This window comes from Kryptolebias marmoratus, linkage group LG16, assembly GCF_001649575.2.
Source record: "Kryptolebias marmoratus isolate JLee-2015 linkage group LG16, ASM164957v2, whole genome shotgun sequence".
NCBI classification, from domain to species: Eukaryota; Metazoa; Chordata; class Actinopteri; order Cyprinodontiformes; family Rivulidae; genus Kryptolebias; species Kryptolebias marmoratus.
This window is the reverse complement of record NC_051445.1, coordinates 27,412,513-27,433,385: the sequence shown is the minus strand read 5'-3', so window position 1 is coordinate 27,433,385 and position 20,873 is coordinate 27,412,513. Positions and strand designations below refer to the sequence as shown.

The window sequence follows — 20,873 nt, the reverse complement described above, 5'->3', positions numbered from 1 at the left end:
AATGTATTAATTAAAATTTTAAACTGGAGGAACATAGCTTAACTTATTGCATCATTTAAAACCATAAATCTTTAGAAAAAAAAAAACACTGCCCAGTTCAATTTTCCATTCAGTTATGATCTTCACCAAAGCTGAAAGCTCATTTGGAACTAGGGGTTATATAAAAATGATCTAATTGCTTTGTCAAAATTTGGTATAAAAAAAAAGATCAATCCTTGAAGGGGAAGGGACATTAGGAAATGAGGTTGTAATAGATTTATGAATTTCACAAAGTTGAAATTACCTAAAAAGTTCAGATTATTATAATTTAAAAACTGAACACAACTGAGAAAAGCTAGACAAAGTTCCATCAGTAGAAAAATCTTCAAATGTACTATTATTTTGTCTTTTCCATGCAATAAATTGCAAATCCATTTAATCAGGTTTAACTGAATTATTGTGTGAGAGCTGGTAATGTATTTCAACCAAATGCTGTTTGATTTGCTGCCATATTCTTAAGGTGGATGTGACTAATAGATTATTGGAATAATTATTTCATTTAAATTTATATGGTTGGCATGTTAAAGCTTTTAAAAATGAAAAATAACATGATTGTGATTGCAATTAGCATCATTCTATATCAGGTAAAAAAAATGATTTTATTTTGTGTATGTTAACTGCCCAATAATAAATTTACAAATTAGGCAGTCCCAGACACCCCCTTAATTTAATACAAGAGATCTATTTATCCTTTGTAATCAACTTCCTGTACCTGTCTTTACCTGAAGCTTAAAATGGCCATTTTTATGTCTTTTCAAATCTTGAAAAAAGCATTATGCAAAATCTCATGCAATACCTTGTGTGATCTGTTAGCACGTAAGTTCAATATCTGTAACATTCACTGAGGTATAGCAAATCGTTGTGTAGGCTTAGGTCAGGTAGTTGTTGCAGCCAACTTGAAGTAGGTTGATTCCTAAAGGTAATCAGTTGTAGACTTACAACCAGTATTTACTTTCTGAGAGTTTCTTGGAAATCCAAGCCATTGGTTTGTGAGATTTTTTGCTAACAAACTGAGTTGAGTCCAACAGTTAGTTTTAGGTGGAAATGTTGTGCTCAGAATATGTTTTGGGGTTGTTGTTCAGCTATTACCACAACAAAATCCAGATCAATATCTTTAGAATTAGCTGATTTACGATTTTGATTTTCACAATTTGGAGTTTTCTAAGGTTAGGTTGCTGTAGCAGCCATCTGGAAGTGAGTTAAGCCCAAAAGTTACTTAGTTGTACATGTCAACCCAATTATTACTTTCTAAACATTTCATTTAATTATCTTCAAAGGTTCATGAGATATCATAAGATCATGAGATTGCTAACAAAAAGACAGAGTTGATTTCAATATAGCAACATTTGAAACAAATCTTGCGCAATTAGCTAGCACTTAGACTATAAGTTAGAGATCTGTCTCAACTACTACACACCTAATTTCAGCTAAGTATCTGTAAAATTGACCCACTTACAGCCGTTTGTGTGTTTGCTAAGATTGCTTTGCTGTGGTAGCTATTTTAAATTGGGTTAATGTGGGATGTGTGCTCTGGTGGAGCAGAAACATGTCAGCAATGGCAAACTGGTAGAAGAAATTGAGCAAATGTCATCACAGACACACAAGCAAAAACAGTATTGCTCCCCATTTGCCTTTGGCGGTGGTTGATAACAGTACCTTTACAATACGTTTCATTTTCTGTGCTATGAAGTATCAAAAACATATTGTTCTTTAAGGTGTGACACATCTGAAAGAACAACTTGCTTTTATTTACAATGGAAAAGTACTATATTTTTTTTGTCATATATTCAGACATGTATCAATGGATCTAATCAGTCTTTAAGTTTTATTTAGATCCATGAGCTCTGATTGGCTTATAGGGGCTAGATATACCCCCCTAATGATTTCATGACAGGTGTTTTATTTCTGTTTATAATGAAACACTATGACAGTAAAAACTCTATCCCTAAATGGACACTGAAGAACAAGCAACAATTCAGCCTTTTCTGATTCTGTGTAGCTTCCTACTATTTTCAGATTGTTTATTGCATCAGATTACGACTGTGTCTTCTAAAGGAAGTGTGTGACACATGAGGACATGGAGCAAATAATCAGACACTTAAACAGAGGGAGAGCACTACAGACATGCGAGCCAGCTGAAGATTAGCAAAGGACTTGCTGAGAAGAGACCGTTTGCACATTAATGACAGACACAAGCCAACCAGACATTTGAGGGTCTCAGCTGTTATCTGACCACATAACGGTCTCTGAGGAAATTATAGATCTGATTTCAGAACAGCAGGATTATTTAAATAAACTGCTTTTAGTTTTGAAATACTGTTTTGTCTAAAGGTTTTTAGAACTTTTAGGGTTACAATGTTTTTAATACAAATCCAATTAACTTTAGTCATAAAGCATGTTTTAAACAGCCAAAGCTGACAAAAGAGCCATTCAATAAGACCATATAACAAAGACCGAAGACATTAAATCAATAAAAACAGGAAAAGAAATACACAACATAAAATATGAAACCAAGGAAAAAAGTTACTAAAATAAATAACTGTCAGAGTTTTAAAATGTATGAACATTTAAACACAGTTAAAAGCCAATGAAAATAAATGTGTCTCAAGCTTCAGTTCAATTTATTTACATAGCACCACATCACAGCAAAAGTCATCTCAGGGATGCAAAGAAATACCAAGTTCAAATCATAAATCATGAATCCAAAAAGATATAAACAGTTCAATCTAACAATATTACCGTACAGACTTAACTTCAGCACAATCCCCTATTTAGAGCAAATGGACAAAATGGAAAGGAACAACTTCCTTTTGGCAGGAAGAAACCTTGAGCAGAGCCAGTATGAGGGACCATCTGACCATCTTGGAGTTGAGAGACAGAGATAAACATAACAGACAATAGAGATGTCACACTTGATCAGGAATGGGAGTTTGTTTCACAACTTTGAGGCTGCTACAACAAAAAAAGAGTCTTCCTTACTGGCTAATCTAGAACGTGGAACATCCAAAATGAGCTGTTCAGATAACCTAACAAATCTAAAATTAGAATAGGGGCAGATGATTTTAGAAATGTTCAAGTGTCAAACCATGCAAAACTTTGCAAACAAACAAGAAACTTGAAAATCCTATCCTATGTTTAATTGGAAGTCAGTGGAGAGACACTAACACAGGAGTGATGCTGTTTGTTTTGTTTTTTTTCCTGGTACAGGTTAGGAGTCTGACTGCAGAGACTGTGCCAAAAAATAATTAGAATTCCAAATAATCCAACTTGGAGGGAATTAATGCTTTGTTTTGTTATTAGGGAGGATAGATATGAGCTAAAAAATAAAAATAAAGTTGTAATAAAAAACTGCTCTTTACTACAGAGTTATTCTGTTAATCAGATTTTAAATGGCAGTCAAAAATGACACCTAGAGTCCTGGCATGAGCTTAATAACAGCTCTAAGTGGAATGTTAGGTGTACAGACATAGACTATTGTAATTTAACTGAAGACAGTTGAAATTCATCCAGCATTTCACCTCTTTAATCTAGTTTAGGATGAATCTAACAGATCCGGGGTCATCAAGACACAAAGACAAATAGATCTATGCATCGTTTGCATAACTATTAAATGTGTGGAAGATGTGACCTACAGGGAGCATGTTAAATGTAAATTTCATCAGATCCAAGCTAGATCTTTTAGGAACTCCGCGATTTATAGGGAATGTGGAGGAAAATAAGTTTTCCATTTAATCAGAGATGGATCTATCAGAAAAACAAGAAATGAACCATTTAGGAATTCTACACTGATTACCAATTCAGTCACAGAGATCATTTACAAGCATTGTGTGGTCAACCATATCAAAAAGGCACACTAAGATTTAACAAAGACAAAAATCTGTTTAGTTCTTATTTTATATAAGTTTTTTTTTAAAAACATTCTCTGTACAAGTTACAGTAACAGCAAGTATGAAGTCGGTAAAAAGGTGTTTGCTGGTGTTCCGTTTCTCAATCTCTTTTATATATATTTTTTTTTCAGTAAACAATAAATACTACTGTTTGGACTATAAAGCTCCCCTAAAGATTCCTGTGACACACTTCAGCAACAACACAGTGTTCAGGTCCAGAAGTTCTTTTTTTAAGTTTTTGAGCACAACAACAAAAAGTTTACATCTAAAAGTGGGACTGAAGCTGAAAAGAATCCTGCCGTTTTTACCAGTGGTGACCCTTGTTCTGACTTGACAGGCAGTCAGCAGTGAAACCCCCAGAGCCACAGCTGCATTCTGCTGTTCCCTATTAAAGAGCAGAGCTGGGGGGGCAGGGTGTGGGTGGGGGCTGGGTGTCTGATTCAAGGATATTTCCAGGTGGGGCAAATCCTCAGAGTGTCGTTCCATTCCACTGACACTCTCCCTCTGACACACGCTGTCCACTTCAGAAAGCACTCGTCCATGAAGAAGCATCTCTCACATGAGCAGAAAGGTTGAGCAGATTTGTCTTCCTGCTGGGGGCATCCATTGCACCACACCACAGGTTAAAGGCTGGAAGGATGTGATAGGGAAGGCTGAGGAGATGCTTTAGCTGTAACTTCCTCTGCAACTTTCTCACAGGTTTCGATCAGAATCAGTCCTCGGATCAGTTGTGTGATTGTGCGCAGATTTAACACACAAGAGTTCTTTTGTGCAGCTCAGACGTTTGTCTGCCTTCCTGTCACATCACAAATCTTTTCACAGGCAGCTTCTTGAGCACCACAGGGTTCATTAAACAGCTCTGGGTTTACTTTGCCTAATTGGTTATGTAGTAAAGCTAATGGAGTGTGGTTGGTCCCAGTGACTGAGTGATTTACTGAGAAGAGCAAAGTTGTCAGGACCTCAAACACTGCTAAATGTCCTGAAGGGTATTCCAGAAAGTGGGTTATGTGGAAATTCTCAGTAAGTACAACACAAGTTTAGGGGAATTTGAAGTTTTTGTTCTTGACACATTTTGTGTATATTGGAACCCAAAGTGCAAAGAAGAAGGTGGTGGGTTGAGTGAAAAACAAAACTTCCTTAACAAAAAAAAAAGCTGGCGAGGCAGCAAACAAACTGAAAACCAATAGAAGTGGACAAAAACCAGGAAGTAAAGATTTGCACCAACCCCCCTGCAACCTGGAAAAGCACAAGGGAAGGTTTTGCTGAACAACTATTTCCACAACAACAAAACCAAAACTTCCAAAAACGAAGACAAACAGCAGGATCATGACAGTACACCCCACTTCCCTCAAGGGAATGTTGGACTTAGGAAGGAGAGGGGCATCCTTCTGGACCTCCTCAAAGGCAGGAGCAGGAGTAGTGCATGGACACTGGAGATGCTGGTGTACAGGCAATCTCAGAGGGTGTTGGTGATATGATGCAGGGAGTCTGGTGGCTCAGTAATGGAGGAAGACTCTAGTTTGAGGAGATTAAAGGGTTTTGGGGAGTTGTTGGGCTGTGGAGAGTTGCAGTGCTCTAGAGGGTCTCATGTAAATTTGAATGTCATTTAGCGTAGTTTACTTCATGTTCTCCTTGTGCATGCATGGGTCTTCTCCGGGTACTCTGGTTTCCTCCCACAGACCAAAAACAGGCACCTTAGGTTAAGTGACAACTTTAAATTGTCCCTGACACAGTCACTGATTTTTTTAAATTCTCCCAAAATACATTTTGTGTGTTTTTATTAACACCCACTGCCGTAAAGTGAAAGGCAACACACAGGCACATTTTTGCACATGTCTGTGTGTATTTGTTTGTCTGTTAGCAAAACATCTCATGAACCACTGGACAGATTTTACTAAAACCCTCAGAAATTAATCACTGGATGTACATCTACATGTGAATAACTTTTGAAGTCAACCCTATGCAAGATGGTTCCCACAGCTAATCAATCTTAGCAAAATGGCTATAACTAATTTTACAAATATTGTGTAAATTTTGGTGGGGTAGAAGCTGAAAGTATTCCAAGCACTAAATATTGTATAAGATATCTGCCTGAAACGTAAACATTAATTGTTGGAATCAAACATGTTTCACTGTTAGCAAAATATCTCATAAACCACTGAACAGATTTTAATGAAACCTTCAGAAAGTAATCATTGGATATACATCTACAACTGGTTAACTTTTGAGCTCAACCCAATTGAAGATGGCTACCGCACCTAAGTGACCTTAGAGAACACAAAAATGGTTATAACTCAGTCAGTTTTACAAAAAATATTCTATAATTTGGTGTTCTAGTAGTAGTTGAGAATGATTCAAAACACATACTCTGATTAGTGTGATTGAATAACTCACACAAAATCTTGCGATATTGTGTGAGATCTTGCATAACTTTATTTTTAAAGTTATGCAAGATCCTAAGATGATCTCAGTGTAAAGTTCTGGCATGAAAGGTGGCAGGTGATATCCATTTCTTTAAAGAATGTTTGGCCTTTAATTGTGTAAAGCATTACGTTTGTCAAATCTGTTAATAACTGGCGTGATCTCAGCATATCATTGGATAACATGGTTTTACAAAACGCAGGAATTATTTTTTATCAAAACAGCAATAAAGCTGAAAACACATCCAAATGAATGAAAGCAAAGGTGAAAGTGTTTGTCTTTTAGCTGGTCCTCCTGACCCTGCAGGAGTTCTGCACACTGAGGTACAAGCTGTGTTTTGGAGATGGAGCTGTTTCACCCCGCTGAATGGCAGGAGCATCAAGGCTTGAAGGGATAAAATCTTGATAATATTTCTCTCTCCATCTCTCTGCCTCTCCACTCGGACAGCAGCTGTGCACTGAGGCAGGAAGTGAAGCTGTCAGAAAACGATACCGCTTTGACAAACGAGCTCTGACGGCTCACACAGAGAGAAACCTCATTTGCCCTCCCTCCTCTGCTCCGCTAGACTTGATATTTCAGGATTCCCCTCCTACATTTGCAATCAGACATCCAGAAGAAATATCAAAACCTCCTGTCACGGACTTTTATACAGTCTGAACTAAATATCCACAAAGAACAAACCAGTCATGGTTGATGTTGGTTAATCAAACTGCTGGATGTGTAAAACCTTTAACTGAGTTGTGCTGAAGTGTTGTTGTTTCTTCCAGGGGTGTGGGCTGCATTTTCATTGAGATGATCCAAGGTGTGGCTGCCTTTCCTGGCATGAAGGACATCCAGGACCAGCTGGAGCGAATATTCCTGGTGAGTCACTGATGCTGTTTGAGTCCTGCTGGCAGCATTGTTGAAATTCTCCAAATGAGCAGCTTTTAGCAGATCACCTGTCTGTCTGATATTGTCGACAAAAAGAAACAGGACAGAGGTTTTAAACACTACTACTCACACTTAGGCAGGGGTTTAGGGTTTTTATATTAGATGAGGACATGTAGTTCAGCGCACATCAAAAATAAAGTTGCTGGACTAGATAAATTCAGGGATGTTGGTGATTTGTGCATAATCAGACCCACAGCTTTTTTAGAGTTTGTGTATTTGAATGTTTCCTGATGTCATCAACATTACTGATCGTTCTGTTTGCAGCAGTAAGTTTGACAGCTTGACGTATCTCAAAGCGCTTAACTGGGTCACATGGATCAAACTAGATAAAAAAAAACCTTTTGTATTGTATACTGAGATCAAAATATTACTCTGGTTCATGCCATTTTTTGTCAAAGTTACAAACAAGCCACTGCAGAGGGTCTGAAGGGCCAAATGTGGCTTCAGAGTCACAGATTGTAGACCCCAGGCAAAGACCTAAATCTTTAATCTTATCCACAGATGTTATTGGTCCTTTTGCTTGCTGATAAATGGTGCAACAACATAAATTGTTGTTTTGTCTCTGCATCATTCCAGAAGAAATGGCTGATTGTCTAATGATGTGTATTTTCTGCACAGACAAGCACATTTATATTTGTCAGTTCTGATTTGAATGTTTCAGTGAGCCTGAGCAGTGGTACTGACCAGGTGTCTGATTTAACTGCCTTCACTGTTTGAGGTCGAATAGAGTCCCAAAGCATCAGCTATTAGCAGGAACTGTGCCATCCCAGTCAATAAGATGAAATCCAGACTCATCACCATAAACACAAGACTGAATAAATCAGCAGAAAGAAAGACTTAACAGAAGGCACAATCCCTCAGCTACCTTTGTGCTGAGAAAAGAATAATGTAGGGGCCATTAGACAACATGTGTAATCACATACTGTATGGGTGTTTCTCTGTATTAGATGGCTGGTACTGTATAAATATTTTATAGTAGTGTGAACCCTCATAAATCCTTTAAAATTCAGATATGTCATCCATCCTTCTAATTTCATCCACAATCTCTTAATTGAGGCAGAGTGAAACATAATGGATTTCTATCTGCTGGCTGGAAGGGCCTGAATAATTCATGTAAAAAATTACAGAGATGAGAGCATGAAATGGGTTCAACAAGGGGAAAAAGTCAAGTGTGGAGACAAAGCGTGCTCACTGCTGTTTGGCCTCTGGGCTGAAGGCTAAAGATGTGATTCTGAGATTGGTTGGATTTGGGATGAAGGGCTGAGAAAAGGTGGAGGAGGCCCTGCAGGTAGAGGGTCTCTGGCGAGAAAAAATATCTCCTATTAATTGTCTTTCATGCCTGACGGGGGAAGAGGGGCCTCTGTGAGAGGCTGCAGCCTTCAGTTCATCCCAGCTCACCTCTCAGACACATAGACACACCAAGACAGGAGGAAAAAAAGAGTCGGGGCTCAGGTGCACACTGCTTTTCACTTTTTTCAGGGTTTCATTTTAGTCATTTCTGGCACCATTGTGAAGGTCTATCAGAGAGCTGGGTGCTTGAAAACAATGTCTGCACAAATGTAAAAGAAGTCAAAAACAGAGTAAGTGGCACACAGGCAACATGACTTACTTCACCACCAGGTTACTCTTTAACAGCAGAACAGGTAGTGTTATCTTTGTCTAGATTGTGTTCCCATTTTTGATTCATTCCCAAGTTTTCTGCTTCTGTGCATTAACCTTCTATGACATGGTCTTGACCTCAGTGATGAATTAATATATTGGAACACACATTTAAAATAAAGCTAAATTTGAACCTGTTTTTCATAATTATTATTTATCATCAGCCTGGTTAGACTTGGACATTTGCAGTAGTTGTGGTTCCCTTTGTTTGCCAAATCTTGTTAGCCTCTTCCAAAGTCCCACAAACTCTGTAGGATTTACTTTTCTGCCTGACAGTCCCCTTCACCTCAGGTGTCCACTACTTCGTTTTAGGATTATAAGCCACCTGCAACTTCATGCATCCACATCAGCAATGATAACCCAGAGCATGACCAAGTCAGACTCAATACCTGCTGCTTATCTTAGAATGCTAGAAAACCTCTGTTGTAGGTGACAGTTGAAAATCTTCAGACTTTGGTCTCTGGCAGATCTTTCTTGCACACTCTTACTATACATTTGGGTGCACTGCATCTGTCCAGCATTCTCCCCTCCAACTCACAACCAAGTGGTGATCAGTTGACTCCTCAGGTCTTCTCTTCAGTGGCATGCCTAAGACCTGTGGTCATAGATCTGATGACACAATTTTAAAATCATTCATTGGCTTGCAACCCAGAATGTTCTGATGCTACATGCACCTATAAACACACCATGCTCCAGCATGGTATTTGTTATGGACAAATCTTGACTAGCACAGAACAAAAAAACACTGTTTTAGTTCAGATCAGGCTTTTCCTCCCCTCTGTTGATCACCAGCCTATTATAGTGGAGAGGTCTGAATTTCTAAGGATGTCAAAAGTGAGGTTGTCTGGGGTATTTTGCCCCTGGTAGGGACTTGCATGGCAAGTAGGTTCTGAGGTAGGGTTAAGCAAAGTGCAACTGAATAACCCTGATGATAAGTTTGGGGGCAAGAGATTAGAGTCCTACCCTGGGGCCAGGCCTGAAGAAGAAGAATGTTGGTGAGCACCTGGTGGACAGACTTTTATCTTTGAGAGCTGACTGGATACATTCCAAACAAGCTACATAGGACCACCCTTCTGTGGATCCACAACCTGCAAAAGGCACTGTAACATTTGGTTGTTTTTTGCTGGGGTGACAGATTGACTGTTTGATCCACAGTTGCTGAAACTATTTTCAGGGGCATGGAACATTACTTAACTCTCCTGTGGCCTTCAGGTCAAATTAACCCAAAGTTACAAGGACTTCTCTACCTCTCTCTCTTATGAGGGCTCCTGGAGGGTTAACTATCAGAAAATATGACTGAAAACATCTGTTGTTGACTGAATCATAAGAACTTTACATAGCTTGGAAATACCAAAATACTTTTCCTTTAGGAAAGCTACTTAATTAAAAAGTTTTGAGTAATGGGAGATGGAGCTAGTAAACAACAAAAAGGCTAGAAATAATGCTCTATCTATGGTAATGGACTAATGTGATGAGTAACAAGGTTAGTTGTCAGGTGATGGAGACTGAGACAATGCCTTTGACTGAGCAAAGATTAAAAGAGATCCTGGTCATGTCAGAACGAGGAGAGAGCAAGGCGAACCCAAGATGCAGACTCATCTTTTCAAAACAAAAACTGATTTATTAAAATAACAAAACTAGAAAACAAAAAGCTGACGTGGCAGCAAAACTAACTCTAACAAAAATCCAGGCATTTAACAAAGGCGGGACAAGGCGAGGCAAAAACAGAGAGGGACCAGAGACCAGACAAGAATCCAACATGAACAAACAACAATGAATCAGCAGGGAGGTGGAGAGGAAGACCAAGTTTTAAAGCAGAGGGTGATGAGGAGAAGTGGGAACAGGTGTGTGATTAGGAGTGAAGACAGCTGGAGATGGGTGTGACAAGAAACCAGAAAACTGCTGAGCGGAGGACAGGTGAATGATGACAACACAGAACCAAGGCATAAAGAAGACAAAACAATATCAAGACAAGGACAAAAAACAGCAAATACAAGAAAACCCTAAATCAAACAGAACAAAACCCAGACACATGACAGGTTGTAAAGATTAGATTCAATTGGTATTTAGGCTCCAACAGAACTGTTTCCTCTTCAGTGGTCTTCAGTGCAGCTTTAGATGTTCTTACAATAAAGCTACTACCAAATGAAAGTTCAGCTGAATATATGCAACATTGACTGAGTTAAAGCCTTTCTTCTGTTTTACATAGGGTCAATAAGCTAAGGTGGCCGTCTTGAATTGGAATAACTCCAAATGCTTGAGTTGTAGACATAGATTCAATTATTAGTTTTTGAGGGTTTCATTATCAATATCTCAGTGGTCTATGAGATATTTTGCTTAGAGACAGACAAACACACACACACAAAGCAAAAGAGCAAAAAAAGATAAATAAATTGCCCTTTTGCCTTTGTCAACAACCAATGATTAGCAAATCATCAAAAACATGTCCTTCTTGTCAGCAACAGACCATTCAGTGCTGGCTAATATTGCTGTAAGGAAGGACAGAGACATCCCTGAGAATTTAGTGAGGGTGCCTATGTTTGGCTAAAATTTTTGAAAGTTAATTCTTTCAGCTGTCAGTTTTTTGTTTGTTTTTTTGCTACATATTAAATTTATTAACTGTCATTCTTTTGGCATTTAAATAACATTCTCATTAACGGCTAATACTCAAAGTATTTTAAAATGGTAGTTTTAACTGTTTAACAAGTTTGCGTTCAGGGAAACAGTAACTTCTCTTTAATTTTTTGGCCAAACCCAATGGGTATAGGTACAAAAATTTGCTTCACACACAAAACAAATAAACAAACAAAAAAAACCACTTCTGCAGGGCTGTCACAAATATTAATAAAACTAGTTTTATCTCAATTGTAACATCAGAATAAGTTTTGTTGATGTAGAAGCAGTTTTCTTTTGTTATTTCTTTCACATGCACACAACACTAATACATTCCACTGGTGTGACAGTGTTGTTCTATTTCCAATTCAAATCACATTCATCGTTTTCTGTTTGTGTATATTCAGCCTGTAAAAGTCAGATGAATATGAAAATAAGGAAGTCTGTGTCTTGGCATAACTAGCTTAGCTGTCAGAGTTGTCCTAATGTTGACATTTCTATCATCCTCCCATCTCCATGCTGTAGCTAGGCTGTCCAACAGGTCAGACAATCTTGTGAGGGGCACCATCAATGAATTATGCACAGTCAGAGGCAACTTAAAGGCCATGCTGCTTGATGAGAGAAAAAGAAAGGTCAGCTTCCATCACAGTGTGAGAGGAAATCTGACAGAAGTTGAGTTGGCACATTGAACACAACATCCAGATAAGTTTGAATGTCACAGAGTGGCCTAAGACCCTTTTCACAAAACACATTAAGCCTGAACTAAGATGCCCTCTGGTCATCTTAGTGTGATTTATGGAAGGACCAAGGTGGCATGAGAGGGCTAAAGTCAACCCACCACTGTTATGCCTCTGAGCTGCCAACAAAAGTAGTGACAGAGCCATATTGGTTGATATATGTAAAGATAAGCCTTGCTGTATGGGAAGTAGGGATGGGAAGCCCTGTGGAACCAGCACGTTGTAAAATTTCAAATAGGCAATATTCAATACATATTTTATGTCCAGACTAATAGGAGAAGTGGGTAAAGAAAATGGATGGGATGACCATTCGCCTCTTAAAGAGTGACTCAACGTTGCTTCCATACTGCATAACTGTTTTGAGAAAGATATTAGTGAAATTAGATGTTTTAGTTACTGAAGACAGGACACAGGACCACTCCAACTGACATTATAAGTATGTACACTTGATGTGTCTCTGCCATGCTGGAAGGCCAACACAGCACATTAACAGAGAAGGCGCTTGTATTTATGCCGATTTGTATTACGTTGACACACAGGGGTGGGGAACCTTTTCTCCGGTGTTATTTAAACTTTAGAAAGTCCTCTGAGGGCCACACTTGATTTGTAAACCTATAGGATGCAACAGTTATAAATAAATTAAAAAATAGTTATCAGTTTTAGTGTTTTTTTTCTTTTTCTTTTTTTTTTTGCATCATTTTTTTTTTAAACTTTTGTAAGTTTCATTTTATAGTTTTTTTATTATTATTATTTATTGGCTTTTTTGAGCAATTGATGCCTTTCAAAACACAAAAGAATATATTAACATTATCCATCCATCCATCTTCTTCCGCTTATTCGGGGTTGGGTCGCAGGGGTAGCAGCCTAAGCAGGGAGACCCAGACTTCCCTCTCCCCAGCCACTCGGGCCAGCTCCTCCGGGGAAATCCCAAGGTGTTCCCAGGCCAGCCGAGAATCATAGTCCCTCCAGCGTGTCCTGGGTCTTCCTCTGGGCCTCCTATTGGTGGGACGTGCCCAGAACACTTTACCAGTGAGGCGTCCAGGAGGCATCCTCACCAGATGCCCGAGCCACCTCAACTGGCTCCTCTCGACATGGAGAAACAGCGGCTCTACTCCAAGTCCCTCCCGGATGACCGAGCTTCTCACCCTATCTCTGAGGGAGATAGAGACCCTGCAGAGAAAACTCATTTCAGCCACTTGTATTCACGATCTTGTTCTTTCGGTCACTACCCAAAGCTTGTGACCATAGATGAGGGTAGGAACGTAGATCGACCGGTAAATAGAGAACTTTGCCTTTTGACTCAGCTCTCTCTTCACCACGACAGACCGGTACAGTGCCCACTTCACTGCAGACACCGGTCCCCCCTTTTAAATAAGGGGACCACCACCCCAGTCTGCCAATACAGGGGAACTGCCCCCGATGTCCATGCAATATTGCAGAATTGCGTTAGCCAACACAACCCTACAACATCCAGAGCCTTAAGGAACTCCAGGTTAATTTCATCCACCCTCGGAGCCTTGCCACCAAGAAGCTTTTTAACCACCTCGGTGACCTTAGCACCGAAGATTGGAGAGCCCGACCAAAAGTCCCCAGGCTTCGCCTCCTCAATGGAAGACGTGCTGGTGGGATTGAGGAGGTCTTCGAAGTATTCCGCCTACTGACCCACAACGTCCCGAGTCGAGGTCAGAAGCACACCACCCCATCTATAAACAGTGTTGGTGCTGCACTGCTTTCCCCTCCTGAGACGCCGTATGGTGGACCAGAATCGCCTTGAAGCCATGCGGAAGTCTTTCTCCATGGCCTCACCAAACTCCTCCCATGCCCGAGTTTTTGCCTCAGCGACCACCCGAGCCGCATGCCGCTTGGACTGCCGGTACCCGTCAGCTGCTTCTGGAGTCCCACAGGGCAAGAAGGCTCGATAGGACTCCTTCTTTAGCCTGACGGCATCCCTCACCGCCAGTGTCCACCAGCGGGTTCAAAGGTTGCCGCTGCGACAGGCACCAACTACCTTGCAGCCACAGCTCTGATAAGCCGCCTCAACAATAGAGGCACGGAACATGGCCCCATAAGACTGAATGTCCCCCACCTCCCCCAGAACATGTTCAAAGTTCTCCTGGAGGTGGGAGTTAAAGCTCTGCCTAACAGTAGACTCCGCCAGATGTTCCCAACAGACCCTCACAATACGTTTGGGCCTGCCAGGTCTGACCAGCATCCTCCCCTGCCAACGGAGCCAACTCACCACCAGGTAGTGGTCAGTTGACAGCTCCGCCCCTGTCTTTACTCAAGTGTCCAAGACATGCGGCCGCAGATCAGATGAAACAACAACAAAGTCGATCATTGTGACATGTTGGGTGGAGAAGGAGGCAAACCCAGAGCGCAGACTCATGATATAAAAGAAACTAATTTATTAAAATAAAGGATAAACAAAAACAAAGAGCTGACGAGGCAGCAACACAAAACAAAAACTAAATGCAAGAACTAAGACAGGAAGAGGACAACCAAGACATAACTAGGGACACCATGATCAGAACGGAACAGTCCATAAACAAAGAAATGATCCAGTGGAGAAGTGGAGAGAGTGACCGGGTTTTAAGCACACAGGGAAATCAAGTGAAGTGGGCACAGGTGAGTGATAATCATTGCAGGCAGGAGGAGATGGGCGTGTCATATAAACAAATGAGAATCTGGAGAGAAGAGAATGATGACCAGAACACAAGAAACAGAACATACAAAGACAAAACATGAAACAAGGGTCTAAAATACAAAAGAAATCAAAAACAACACCCAAAATCCTGACAGGACCCCCCTCTCAAGGGATGGCTCCCGACATCCCAAAAACCAACATAAAAAACCTAGCATGAGAGGGTGGTGGGGGAAAAACCAAAACACGGGACGGAGGACAAAAACAACCAGAACAATAAACAAAATACGGACCCAGCAAAAGACCAGGGGAAAACACAGATACATGAAAAAACTAAGGTGACGAGGGCAAAAGTTCGGGCAGACGGCCAGGGCGTTACATGGCTGGTGGTACATGGACGCACTAATTAATTGTTCCTTTAATTGAGAAATGTCATTATGGAACCCCATGAATACTGGCAGGCAGAGGAGACTGGGGCGAGACTGAAGGATATTTTCAATGACATTACAGGTAAGTATATTGTGTGATTGGGATCAGAGTTATTATTTAATGTGGAGAACAGTGGAGAAACAGTCTTTGAATCTGAGAAAAGATGTCCAAAAATTTGGCAGGGGAAAACTCAGAGGCGGATATGTGGGTGGAGAGAATAGTGGGATCCAGGACTGAACTTGATACAGGAGATGATGGAGAAGCGGGAACTGGAGAATGTGGAGCCGTGTGGACAGCCGGTGCCGGGAGAGGCGTGGAGGTGGCCGGTGCCGGGAGAGACGTGGAGGCGGCCGGTGCCGGGAGAGGCATGGAGGAAGCTGCGACCGGTGGAGGCTTGGAGGCTGCCACGGCCGGTGGAGGCTTGGAGGCTGCTGCGATTGATGGAGGCGTGGTGGCTGCCATGGCCGGTGGTCTCTTACGCCAACGGCAACTGCGGGAAGCTGAGTAGACCGTTGTTGGAAGAAATAGGTGGTGAGCCCATGGGAAAGGGGACCCATGTTACCTCTTCGGGCTGTGCCCGGCCGGACTCCTTGGGTGAAAGCCAGGCCACCAGGCACTCGCCAACGTGCCCCACCTCCAGGCCTGGTTCCAGAGTGGGGCTCCGGTGACCCGCATCCGGGCAAGGGAACACTGTGTCCAATTCTGTTGCTCATCATAAGGGGTCTTTGGGCTGCACTTTGTCTGGCCCCTTACCTAGGACCTGTCTGCCTTGGGTGACCCTACTAGGGGCATGAAACCCCTTACAGCATAGCTTCTAGGATCATTGGGAAACTCAAACCCCTCCACCATGGTATAGTGGCAGCCCAGGGAGGGGATATTAACTTTATAACACCTTTAAAAAAAGGACATGGACAGTAGATTGTACAAATGATTTTCAGTTTTTTATTTTTTGGATTCAAGAAGAAATTATTTTTCTTTTGAACATGAACAGATGTGGTATTTTGAAAGCTATATTAATGCAGTCACAGGGTAAAGTCCTGGCATAGTAAATTATCTGGTTTTCAGTCAGAACCTGTTCACAAGCAAAAACATAATTTCTTACAACAGTTTTTAATCTTACAAATATTCCATCTCTGGTTGGGTGTCAGAAACCAGCATTGTAGCGAAGGACGGTTTCAGCCAAAATAAATCTTATGTAAACAGGTAAACTACAGATCAAGGGACCTTTTAATTTTTTTCACAATAAGATAAATACACTGAGGGAAAAAAAAAACACTTGGTGTGGATTTGGTGATGTAAAAAAAAATCTGTATCACATAATGCATTGAACAAATCAACTGTTTTATATTTCATAGGAATTCATACCAAAGTTGTCATTTCATTAAAAAAAAAAAATGCACAAGTGAGCATACCTCCAAAAAAATTATTTAAGCAAAATTCTTAAAGAATTGAGGCTCATAGTTGATAGGTGTGCCCAACCAAGATTTACCTTCTCAGCTGGGGCAACTCATGAGTTTGTTCACCTTGGTTAGTCACTACTTAAGTGTGACTTTTTTTTCTGTCAGCCCTGTTTGAGCAGGCAAAAAATGCATGAAAGTTGACCATTATGGTTGAATAATCACTAATCATTCTTTATGCTCTCTATTTTACATGTTCATCCACTGGAGGCTGTCATCCAACATTGTGGCTAGACCGTTCCTTTTCTACTTTAAGCTTATACACTAAACATGCAAACACCATACTAACACAACTGCCATACTTTTTAATTTGCTTATTAAACCAGATTGTGTTAGTATCTATAGTATATGACCTTTATCATTTAGTTATATGTTCCAGTCACCAATGGGACTGCAGTAACAGCCAAGTCTACAGTAAATGGCAGTAGTTCTGTACAATCTGCATCTAATTAGAAGAGGAGCAGAAAAATAGAAACGAGTACTGTTAGCTTGTAAATGGAAGTACTTAAAGTTCTAAATGATTTATTTGGTTGTCAGTTTAGTACTTGTAAATTTGCTCATAATAATCTCCAGTTCAGTGAGTAACTCAGTGGGTCACAAGCTTTAATATGCTACTCATCAGCATTGCCATGTTACTGTCCAGCTGAGGGAGTGTGAAATCCATGAGGTCATCAGCCTGGAGATACTATTCATCGTCTTCTCCATGTAATGTCAGCAGAAGATGATTTAAAAACTATGATTTAGTGTCCAGATCTAATGAGTAGCCTCCTTGTCCTTTGTCTTCAACGACTGCTTCGTTACCATTGATGGATAATTTGCCCCAACAGTGGCTGCTTCAGCAGGAATACAAGTATTTAACTTCTTCATCCTGTGCAGTAGTCTTTAAATTGGTCTTTTTTATGGTGTCATCCAAATGAAGAAATTGAAGTAATCAGGTTTAAAAAAAGAATCAGGATCATTTGTCAAAAGTTGATAAGTGTGGCTGTAGAATGGCTGCGGAAACTGAAACTGTTTAATTCCTGTTGAAACTTAAGCTACAACAGTCTGATCCTGATGAGTAATGTGTGAGTTGTTAATTACTGCCATTATCAAAGATTCACCAGGAAAATATCTGCAGGTATAAACAGGTTGTAGCACCATTCAGAGCTGTTATGACCCGAGGCCTAGTGTGGTTGATTTTAATATTGCACGTGTCATGTGGTTGATTTCCATCCTGTTCTGAGCATGCAGGTGTGATTTTCTTTTTCTGTCTCATTCATAAGTGTTAATTACTGTTCTGAAAAAATTATTTCACTTCAGGTTAATACACCAAGTTTGACGTTTTCGCTAGTAGAAGTTTTTTTCCGTCTGTTAACTTGATCAACATTTCTTAAATGTTTTGTTGATGAAGAGAAATAATTTGAATTTACTGCATAAGCAAAACAAAAAAAACATTTATCAGAACTTTTTGTGGCAACTGCATGAATAAACTTTCTTCTGTTTTTTGTACTTATATATATATATATATATATATATATATATATATATATATATATATATATATATATATATATATATATATATATATACGGTCCTCTCCTTTATTGAGCCCCCTCCATAGTTTCATTCACCTTGACCCACTAGGTTTGGACCATTTTCTCAGCTTATCACCACAAGAGTGCACATGCACCTCATATCAAGCATGACATATAGGAACACTTTATTTATTCATATTGTCTGTGTGTGTGTGTGTGTGTGTGTGTTATGACAATGCTACTACCTTAAGTAATGAAACAGCTGCGGTCAAACACTTCATGCAGACGTCTTTAGATGTGCCTCACCACACCTCTCGCTCTCTAACACACACACACACACACACACACACACACACACACACACACCGTCATGTCTGTGTGAATTAAACTGTAGGTGCATGAGGCCGAGCTGATTCGAGCTGGTTAACTTGCTGTCAGCACCCAAAAGATTACATCCACTGGAAGATGTATATAAATATGGACAGGTCTATCTGCAGGAAATAGCCTGAGGTGTGTGTGTGTGTGTCTTTGTGTTTATATTGAAAATACAACAAGCTGCCTGGTGTTGTTAGTTTGTGGGAAACAGCAGTTTGGTTTTTTTTTGGAACGTGTAAGCTGTGAGTTCTGATGTGTGGAAAATACAGGACCTACAGAGAGACACTGACTAATTTTAGTGGATCATAATAATCTAATTATGATTGTTAATCAGAGTGAGGCTCTACTGCAGTTGTTTACATGTTGTGTTTCAGACTGTTTGATTATTTTTCTGAGGTCTGTTTATGAGCACTGCCTCTAAATTACACTGACACCTTGTCCTGCCCATGAAATAAATATAATAGAGATATTAAATACCAGCTCATACTCAAGCTAATTTATGCCATTTGCAAACATTATTATCAGCCGCCATGAAAGCTGAAAGCAGATGATTATGTTTTTGCTTGAGTCTCTGTGTGTTTGTATGTCTGTCTGTTACCAAAATATCTTGTGAACCACTGGAAAAATTCTAATGAAATTTTCAGAAAAGAATCATGGGCTGTACATCTACAACTAATTAACTTTTGTGGTCAACCTGATTCAAGATGGCTGCCCCAGCCAACTAACTTTTAAAAGAAAAGTATAACTCATCTAATTTTACAGATATAGCCTACAATTTGGTGTGGTTGTAGCTGTAGCATCATCCCCAACACATATACCATAACAAATATTCTACTAATTCTTTAGAAAGTAATCATTGGATGTACATCTACAACTGACTTTTGGAATCAGTCCAATTAAAGATGGCCACCACAGCTAATGCACATTAGCCAACACAAAAATGGCTGTAATGCAGTCAGTTTTACAGATATTGAGATAAAATTTAATGTGATAGTAGCTGAGGATTATTAACAAGCGTGACATCTTGACATTTTGGATGATATTGCACTGAAGGTTATTTTCAAGAGTTGCGCAAACCAGCTACAACTGTTACAACCTCATTTTTCAGACTACAATGATCTTAGTCAAAAACTCTGGCATGAAACTGTGGCAAGTGATTTTACTAGATCAGGTGTGAACACCTTTGCTTTTGAGTTTGGTTCATGGGACATCTAAAAGCACATGATTACCAAAATAATCAAAAGTAGCAAAAGGCCAGCTAAGAGCTAAATGTAACAAAAGGCTAACTAAAAGGTCAAAGTAGCAAAAGTTGAACTAAAACCTAAACGCATCATAATAATAGAGCAATTATGCCAAAACAGATTCCAAAGAGAACAATGTTTTATAAAGAACTGAAGTTGTCTCACTGATTTAAGAAGTTAAATATTTTGATAAGTATAAAAGTTACAAAATACAAAAATCATTTAACCCATATTCTGAATAAGCTGAATATTTTGGATAAAATAGCACAAAATACTGAAAAGTAGTTAGATTGCAAACAATGTACAGAAGAAAAAACAGAGAAACAATAATGTGAATGGTGAATTAGCATTCACATTATTAATCAGGGGCACCCTTAAATAATAATCTAGAAATTTTGTGCAGAAATGATCTCAGTACACTGCCATCGTGAATAAACCACCATGACCTCAGTGCAGAGATTTTTTGTGTGTTCAGAATGCTTCACAACCTATCATGCTCTTAATTCAACCCTGAAGACCTCACCAAAAGCCTGGAAAGACCATCCGTGTTCTGACTGAATTTTTTTATGTTTTAGTGGGGTCATCATCAAATGTAAACATAAAACAAACAATATTCCTGGGCAACATATAAAATACCAGGGTGGCTGCTGTGACTAAGTTATAGATATACCATAAACTGTATTTTCTGCATCATAAGGCACACCGGATTATAAGGTGCAGTCTTTTTTTTTTTTTAATTATATCTTTATTATTTCTCGAGCAAGTATCATTTACATAACATTAGGCATCACCAGACTAATTTCCACATTTGAAATAAAATTTACATGTAGTCCATTGCCTTATAACAATGTCAAATCCAAAATATAACATTACTTCTCAGAGAAAGATTATTGAGTGATCATATGGGAAAGAAAAGAGAAAGACAAAAAA

At 39.6% G+C, this 20,873-nt stretch overlaps 1 protein-coding gene across 4 annotated transcripts in view; it reads left to right on the top strand.

Moving 5' to 3' along the window:
- The window catches only part of cdk14 (cyclin-dependent kinase 14), a 257,244-nt gene that overhangs the window by 144,155 nt on the left and 92,216 nt on the right, over positions 1 to 20,873 (top strand). For all 4 annotated transcript variants that reach the window (XM_037980343.1, XM_037980346.1, XM_037980345.1 and 1 more), the window contains one exon: positions 7,115 to 7,208. In XM_037980343.1, the coding sequence (XP_037836271.1) occupies positions 7,115 to 7,208 (94 nt within the window). The remainder of the gene's footprint in view (positions 1 to 7,114; positions 7,209 to 20,873) is intronic.